At 54.4% G+C, this 9199-nt stretch overlaps 1 protein-coding gene across 1 annotated transcript in view; it reads right to left on the minus strand.

The window, feature by feature from the left end:
• Positions 1-634: 634 nt before the first annotated feature.
• Positions 635-9199, minus strand: part of LOC105820936 (solute carrier family 35 member E2) — a 16726-nt gene continuing 8161 nt past the window's right edge. Inside the window, exons 7-8 of the mRNA XM_012657517.1 lie at positions 6629-6774; positions 635-4655 (exon numbers count right to left, since the gene is read on the minus strand). Of these exons, the coding sequence (XP_012512971.1) occupies positions 4415-4655; positions 6629-6774 (387 nt within the window). The 3' untranslated portion in view covers positions 635-4414. The remainder of the gene's footprint in view (positions 4656-6628; positions 6775-9199) is intronic.

Here is a 9199-nt window from a genome sequence, read left to right on the forward strand (position 1 = left end):
AGGGCATGAAAAAGGGAAGGGATATCGGATTTTTTTCCATCCCAGATCGTGCCGCTTACTTTGTGTATCCAAGCTCTTACTCTGCTTTCTGAGTTCTCGGTAACTGGGAAAACCTTCATTTCCCCCTCCTTTTGTCAAAGTTGTCAGTACAAAAATAGAGACTGGAGGCGACAAAGGAAGGTCCCTCTCCCCGGCTTGTGTGCTGGCGACAAGAACAGCCACAGAGGACTTTCCCAATTGGAACTTTATGGTTAAGCCACTTCTGTGAAGACCCCTTCCTAGCGGCAGCCAGTGCCCGCAATAAGCCCCTAGAGCCGTTGGTCTTTGTTTCAAAACAGCTTATGTGGACTTCTTTCTGCCTTTAAAACCTTCCTCTTACCCCAAACCCTTTGGATGACCCTGTGGTCCACCATAACACGTGTATCCCGCATTGCAGTTCCCTGCTGTTCCTCAATAAACTCTTGTTTCTGAGAGTTGGTCTCCACATTGCTCAATTGAGGTTGACACCTCCATGCTGGAAATTGGTGAATGCAATAAGAAACCAACTCTGATCATTTCAGTAGCATAAATATGACAGTTACACGAAGAAGAAAAAGAAAGAAGGACATGTTTAACATTTATTTTACTTTTGCAGAGCAAGAGTCTTAGACAGTTGCTTACCATGGCTGCTTAATTTAGATAAAAATAACCAGAAGGCATCCACAGGATTAATTACACAGTATCAACTTATTACCACAGCAGAATTAACAGTGACTCACTAAATTATTTAACAGAACCATCAGGAAGCACTAACTTAGTCACATAAGTACTGAAACAGGTGACCTACAAAACACTGTAAACATTTTGTACAATGTACTTTTAGTCCTCCACAGTTTGGTATAAAGCAAATGTAATTTGGCTCTGAAGAAGGTAATTATTGACACAATTTTCAAGTTTTTCATGGGGGAAAGTTGCCCTGTCTGTGGCCTCTTCAAGGTGAAACCTGCAACACCCCCTGGGCAGGTTAAGACTCACACATCTCTCTGCGAACAGTCTAGGAATAGCTAATCAGCTGAATGCCAATCTCCCGCAAATGAAAACTGAAAACAAAAAACAGACAAAAAAGGATTTTGCCAGTTGGAATAGTTTCCAACTGAATTTGGATGTCTGAACGAGGATCCAGCAGCCATAGAGTCACAGGCCCCAGGAAAACTGGAAGAAAAACTTTAGCGATACCAAGGTTAGGCTTAGGAAGATTTCCGTGCTCTGAGCGGCAGTGAGTGCAGACCTAGGTCAGCATGACCTCATGCCTGCCTCGGGGGCCCTCGGCCTGGACAGAGGGATTCATCAGGGAAGCCGGGATGATCTTACTTATAAACTAAGAGACCGAAGAGGCCCCACCTAGGGCACATACGTATTTGGGGGAAGAATAAAGCCCTCAGTACGACGCTGGTCAAAGGCGAAAGCAGAGAAGTGGGATTCCGTCTGTGATGACACCCAACCCAAGGAAGCAGTGAAGACACTGCCGGGGCTTGGGAAGCGCGTCACGTGGACAGATGTAGAAAGCTGTCCTGTTTGTCATGCCCACAGACCTGCCCAAGTGACCATCCAGAGCAGTGTCACAGCGGAAGTAAAACTCACTGGTCTTGTGACACATACTTGACAGACCTCTGTCTATTTGGCTGACATTCTTTGTACAGCCTTTTTTTTTTTTTTTTTTACTGTTTCTGATTCACCATGTTTATTTTTCTCAAATTAAAGACACATTTTGGATTGCGCAAGAGTATTCTCAACTTTCCAGGCAGACAGATTATTTTAATGCTATTATACAGGAAATTATGATTAACAGAATTTTTAGTAGGAATCTTTTTATGGCATTCAGTAGGCGCAGTTTCCTTGAAACTCAGAGATCTATACCTCTCTGAGTACCAACTTAAGCAAGCTGATGACGCAACTCAAAGGTCTGGTTGGAAGACCCAGACAATGACCACAGATGGCAGGAATTAACCCAATGGAAGTAATGACACCTAGTGTCAATGTTTCTAGAAGCACGTTTGTGACGGTTCAACAAGAACATACTATTCTGTTAAAGTCCTAGACAAAGTTAATTAAAAAAATATTGTGTCTGTACAAATCGTTAGATGCTCAAGCCAGGCCTTGGGCTTTGACTCTGGGCGCAGGGCTGTCCTGCAAATGCCGTGAGAAGTGGCGGCTGGAAACCGACTTGCGCATGGAGACAGGACGAAGGGGCAGGAATGTGTCCCCAGGCCAGGGCACAGCACCAGCCACGGCCAGACTCTGTGATCCTTCCACCTGGGGTGAGGAAAGGTCTCAAAGCAGCTCTATAGTAAATTGCTTTATTTGCTAATAATTTAGGAAAATATTTGTTTTCTTTCTGGTCCACAAATTTAGAAAATCAAAACAGGCTGAAAGCTGCCTGTGAGTGTGAAGGGACACGTGTGATGGGAAGCTTCGAGTCCACGTGGCATGTGGGACCAGAGTTCCAGACAGCACTTGGAAACCGGGCGCCTGTGCCTCTAGTTACCCTCCGACCACAGCCTTTGGGAAAGACCAGCGTGAAATCCTGCAGCCGCCTCCACGGAGACGCCCCGCCCTGCTCACAGCCTGCTGCAGCAGCCGCAGCCTCTGGGGTGGGGGTCGACGGCGACCCGGGGAGGGGCTTTCAACCGGGTCCTCACAGGTCAATGCAACGTCCCTCCCCACCTGGCCACCACCAGTGAATGTTCCTTCCTTTTATTGTGGGGGAAAGAAAGCAGAAGAGGAGTATGGGAAATAGAAAGCCGGGGAAAGTCACATGAGAATCCATCTTCGCAGGGAGGGAGCTGCTGGTGCAGGTGAGCGCACACCTGGCCGTCCTCCAGGCTCAGGTCAACTGCTTTAAAGGTGGCTTGTGGGTTAAAAGGCCTGGCGTTGGCCCATGGTCATGGCAGACTTTTCCAGGTAGGTAGAACCTAATGAGACGTAATTATTGCTCTTTGTTTCTGAGGGATTTTGTCTTCAGGAGGGACTGTTTTCGTATTTTCCAGGTGAGAAGCCAACTGGAAAACCAGTGAACGGATAGGGCCACCAAAGACCTGAATGGCAAGGAGGGGCAGTGAGGCTCAGGGAACAATTAGTGCCAGGTGGCCGCATCCGACAAGCCCCGGCGCCCTGGGTGATGGAGCGTCTCCAGACTGGCCGGCGACGGACGGTTCCGCGAATGAGAAACCCGACAGGACGCGAGACAGAAACCTCAGCCTGCACATGCTTGACACGCCTGGCGTGGTCCGCCGTGCACGCCTCAGCCTTCCACGCCCCGGGGGGCGAGTGACATCAGTGAAGGTCAAGCTCGGCTCACCTGGTGGCCCCAGGGCTGCAGTGTCACTGTCCCCCAGGAGAGCCAGGCAGAGCAGGGCCGTCTGCAGGCTGTGGTTTACCTGCACACGATGACGCCAGAAACCTTCTGGACGTGTGCTTCCCTCAGTAAAGTGTCACTTTAGATGCGGCATGACCAAAGCGGCAGACACTCCAGATGTTCTGCCGTGCTCTGCTGCTCGTCCCTGCAGGCGGGGAACTAACGGGCCGGTCAAGGGCGACACCAGCAGCAGTGAGTCCAGGGAGCCTCGGAACAGCCCCCGACACTCACGAGAGTCCAGAGAAGAAAAGGAACGTCAGCGTGTCCCGTCTGTCCGCAACCTCCAGGGCTGACGTCACCGCACAGGGAGCGGCCGGCACAGCGCAGGCTCCGGGAGGGAGGGCCTCTCCCCCCCGCAGAGGCGATTCAAGGACCCTCCATGAACAACCTCTCCCTTGAGTGTTACATGACACTGTGGCTTTGAGGGCAAAATGACGACCCCTTGGTGGTTTGGGAGGATGCTCTGGGTCAGATAGGGACCCATCCTTGGTGCAGAGACCCTGTTTCCCTGGGCCCATCCGCCCCAGTGTCTGCCCTGCTCTGTGAGGAGCTGGGCTCTCTCCGCGCTGTAGCCTCTGCGCCCCGGGCTATGGCTGCTTCGGACTCCTGCCCCAGCACCGCGGCCCGTCTCCCGACAGCCCAGGGCTTCAGTGGCCTTTCGTGGCTGGTGTGGGGAAGCAGAGTTCTCTGCTGGCTCCGAGCAGGGCACCAGCCCTAGTGGTTGTCACCCACAGGGGACGGGGGCTGCGAGGCTGTTTTCACATTCTGCAGGGAGGGCTTGGCTGAGCTGGGCTCTGGTCTGCGCCCAGGAAGCTGACACTGGAATCTCTCAGTTGCCGCTGGGTTTAACTGAAACACCAAGAAGGGAGCAGGAAACGCCCACGTCCACACACAGCCCCTGTGCTGCACCCCGGCTGTGGCCATAGAGGGGGCGTCTCCTGCGCCTGGGCTCCAGGGGCTGCGGCGTCGGGGAGGACTGCAGCAGCTGGCGGGTCCTGGGCACCCAGCGGCCTCCTGAGCTCAGTGCTGCTGTCTGGGGTCCTTGGGAACCAGCGGCTCCTCGGCGGCGTCCTCAGGGGCCCGGGTGGTGGCCGTGGCCAGGCTCTGCATGGCCTCCTGCTGGTGCTGCTTGGCCTTGTTGTAGAGCAAGACGCCGACCGTCACCAGGACAGTGCCGATGGCCGACAGGCTGGTGATTTTGTTGCCAAAAACGATGATGCTCAGCCAGATGGACAGGGCGTGCTTCACCGTGCTGGCGACACTGCGGTGGGAGCACAGGGACAGCGTGTGACGCCTGACTCGCGCCTACGTGGGGCCGGCATGCCGGGGGCTGGGACGGTGGGCTCACCACAGGCTTTGGCAGCTGCAGGGCTGGCCTGAGCCCTCGCTACTTCTGTGCCGAGGGCACTTTTTATTACGAAAAACGTCAAGCAGAGACGTCCAGAAGCACAGCAGCCGACTCCCGGGACCTACACTTAAGAATCAACATTTGCCTTGTCTGCTTCACCCTTAGTTTTTACTGAACCATCTTTGAGTGAACTGCAGACAGCGTGACAGTCTGCCCCTAAGTACTGCAGCCCGGCCTCTGGAAAAGGGACACCTCCCGCTTACCGGCGGCACCTTCACGGCGCCCGAGAACGAACAGCCCGTGAGGGGATCGCCCCAGTGAGGACCGCACCCTGTACACAGGCTCAGGGTCGAATAACGTTCACGTGAAATACGCTAAACGTTAACAGTGGCTTCTCTTTGGTTGGGATTATGGATAATTTAAACTTAATTTTTTGGTACTTTTCCGCCTTTCCCAAACTTTCCATGATAAGTACCTACTCATCACTCGTACAATATGAATAAAACGAAAAATACTATTAAAACAATAATGGGTTTTCTGTTGTCTGTTTTTGGACCATCACTAATGATCACTAACAATCACTAAAAAACCAAGTCTCAGGAACGTGTGTTAACAATTCCTGGCTCCAAAAATAAACAACTGGGGAGGCAGACACAGCGACCAAGTCCAAAAGGCTGCCACGAGCTTCAGAAAGGCGTAGAAAGCGAGACTGTTGGCGAAGTGTCTGCAGACATCTCCACTCAGGACCAGGGCACGCCGGGTGGGACGGCAGACGTGGAGCGCGGGGACGGCACAGCTGGCAGAGCCCGCAGGCGGGAGGCTTCACTCCCTGACATCTCTGCAGAACGCTGCCTGGCGCCCCACAGGCCGCGGGCTCTGATGAGCACCTGTGCGTCGCTGCCCCGACTGGCGCCAGACAGAACGAGGGGCGGGAAAGCTGCGCCAAGGGTGGCCCTGCGCGTCCCCACAGGCAGCTGGGGCTGCTGCTCCAGGAGGCTGGAAGATGGTGGCGCAACTTAACCTAGTCCGTTTTCCCTTCACACTCGGGGACAATCCCACCTCCTCCGAGGCAGGTCGGAAGTTAAAGAGGAAAGGCCCCCGGATGACGTGGCCATATGAGGTATGTGGCCAGCTGCTGACATCAGCTGTGTGGATTTCTATGCCCCCTGGTACCACGAGCTCGCGCCTTTTTATTTGCTGCCGAAAACTCTCCTGTCTTTAAACTGCACTTTCATTAAATGTGCCCAGTAAGAGAAGTGAAAAGGAGCTAATGGGATCCTCAGCTCGCCTCTGAGTTTGCAGAGCTGCACTGCCGCACACGGGAGCCACTGGCCACCTGTGTTTATTCAAATTTAAACTGATCAAAATTAAATAAAATTAAGAATTCAGTTCTTCATTGTATGGTCCACATTCAAGCGGTCGGTCGCCGTTCGTGGGCAGTGGCCCCTGGACTGGGCAGCACAGAAATGCAACACTCCATCCCTGCAGGCAAGCGCATATTCTTTTACACAGAGGGGGTCTCGCTATGTTGCTCAGGCTGGTCTTGAACTCCTGGCCTCGAGTGATCCCCCAACCTCAGCCTCCCAAAGTGCAGGGATTACAGGTGTGAGCCCCCACGCCTGTGCTGTTCTACACAAGAAAAATATTCAGACAATTCCAAGAAACTTCTAACGTGAAGACCTCTGGTGGAGATTCCCCTAAAAATCGATCACACACTTTGCCATCCGCGTTCCAAGCAGCACCAGCACGAAATGGTCTGGCCGCGGTGTGTAGCCACAGTCATCACCACAGAGGAGAACACACGTATCTTTTCTAAAAATACCGAGACCAGTCTCCTCTGCAAATAAAGTGGACACGCCATGTCTCCTGGGAGTTTCTCCGCTCACCTGAAAGTCACAGGGGAGATCTTCCCCATGAGGGCGTAGGCCGTGACGCTCTGAAGATGGAACAGGACACCGTCTGTCAGAAGCAGCAACACGATGTCCTGGTTGTAGCTGAAGCTCTTTCCGCTCCTCCCGATCACCGGCGCATCCTACGTGCCAGAACAGAAGGACACTCTGCTGTGTTTTCCTTTTACCAACACCCACCGGAAAGACCCAGTGTCACTCCTGCCCAGCAGCTGATGTTGGGGAGAGCTCTGAGAACGGCCTTCTAGGGTGACAACATGACTGCAGGGATCCACTGCAGCCGAGCACACACACGGCCAGCGAGGACTTGAGCAGGTGCCCAACATCACTAATCACTGGGAAAATGCAAATAAAACCCACAAGATTCCACCTCACATCCACTAGGATGGCTGCCGCCAAAAACAAACAAGCAAACACACGAAACAAAAGCAGAAAACAACGGTCGGCAAGGATCTGAAGACACTGGGCCCCTGTGCCCTGCTGGTGGGATGTCACACAGCAGCTGTCGTGCAAAACAGTGTGGCGGTTCCTCAGAAACGAAACCCAGAGTCACCACATAACCCAGCCCTTCCTGCCGGGTCTGCCCAAGAGGACTGAAAGCGGGACCCGAAGATGCGTCTGCCCCGTGCTCGCGGGTGCACGACTCGCGGCAGCTAAAATGCGCAAGGAGCGCAGTGCCCGTCCGCTGGTACATGGACAAGTGACGTGCGGCTCATCCACACCGTGGAATGTTATTCAGCCTTAAAAAGGAAGAGAATCGGAAATCCGGACGCACGCTACAACACGGATGCGCCTAAAAGTCGTGATGCCCAGTGGAATGAGCCAGATACAACAGGCGAATGCTGTGTGTCCCTCACACGGGGTCCCAGAGTCCTCAAACCCACGGACACAAAGGACAACGGTGGTGCCAGGGCGGGGGCAGGGTGGGGCGCTGGTGTCCACAGGGACAGAGCCTCACTTTGCAAGATGAGCAGAGTTAGGGGATGATGTGAACATGCCTAATACCGCCTGACTGTACGCTGAAAAATGGTTAAGATGGTAAATTTTATGTTACGTATATTTTACCACAATTAAAAAACATTTAAACATGCATATTCTCTCAATCAACCATTCCAATCCCAAAATGTAACCCGGAGAAACACCCTCATCTGCAAAGAGCACGGACGCAGAAGCTCCCTGTCTCCTGCGTCAGGGAGAGGCGACCGTCGTCCGGGGGAAGTGATGTCAGGGCCGGAGCCACGGTCCAGAGCGCGACCGGGACACAGGGCGGCCAGTCCCCCTGCGCTGTGGGAAGCACGGGTCCACCCAGACACGTGCTCACGCCCTGTGAACTGACAGGCTCGTTCCGCCTGTACGGATGTGCCTTGTCCGTGTCCACAGGCCAGGCCTGGGACGGCTGGAGACAGGCTCCCCGTTTTGTTGTTTTTCTAAGAGAAAAGGAAGTCAAGCAACCCTCACAATCCTCACACAAAGATCTCAGGGAACTGCCACAGCCCGAGCAGCCCCCGCCGGTGAGCTGCGGTTCGCTTCCCTGCCTCCCCCCGAGGACGCGCCTCCGCAAAGCCGCCACGCCGGCCGGCCCCGTGCCTGCAAAGTGGACCGCGTCCTAGTTCCGAGACCCACCATGAAGAAGATCCAGGCTGGGACCAGCATAGCCATGGCCGCAGCGCTGGTGTAGAACTGCAGCTCCGGGGCCCTGCGGGGGAAACAGCGCACGCTTGACACCCCACCTGGGGCAGGTTTCAACCCAGGTGTTTCCCAGCAAGCATACCCTGAAGCACCCAAGCAAACTAGAAGTTAATTTTCTTCTGATGACAAAGACGGACCTCCGCGGCTACCAGAATTTAAAAGGCGACCCAAACCCAGGCTGGTGGTTAAGGCTGCTTCATGGGGCAGCTGGAACAGGCAGGTGTTTCCCCAGTTTGAACAAGGTATGTTTCAAGGCCACCTAGGCCAAGATGGAAACATGCCAGGCCTACAGGGTATCACGAATTTCCACATGGGCAGCAGCCTCAGGCCTCGTGGGGCCGGCGGGGGGTCCGTGGACTTGCGATACTCACGAGAACCTGTACTTGTCACCGCTGAGGAGCTTCTTGGAAAACACGTTTTGCAAACTGGAATAAAGAAAGGAAGAGGTCACGCACCGACTCTGGCCGTCGGAGTGGGACGAACGGTGCACGGACGCTTGCACTCTTCCCCAGCGAGGGTCAGCGGCACGCGCAGCCGCAGAGCTCCCAAGGCGGGCGCCACGCCGGGCTCTGCAGGCGCCTCGCGGTGCGTGGGCAGCTCGCCCGCCCCTCTCGCACAGGCGTGGACTGAGACGCTCAGGCTGGCGACTGGCCTGAGGTTGCGCGTCTCAGGTGTCAGAGGACCCCGCAGCCCCAACCCCGAATGGGGAGTTCCCACAAATTGGCAACCGCCGTGGCCGGGACCCTGGGACCCCAAGGCACAGGCACGAGGGAATGAAAGGCTGTTGAGATAATGAGGACCGCGGGAGATGCGTGACAAACTCAGGAGCAGGACAAACCGCGGGGAAAACACAAATGGCCA

The sequence above is a fragment of the Propithecus coquereli genome, unplaced genomic scaffold (genome assembly GCF_000956105.1).
Source record: "Propithecus coquereli isolate 6110/MARCELLA unplaced genomic scaffold, Pcoq_1.0 Scaffold544, whole genome shotgun sequence".
In the NCBI taxonomy this organism is placed as follows: Eukaryota; Metazoa; Chordata; class Mammalia; order Primates; family Indriidae; genus Propithecus; species Propithecus coquereli.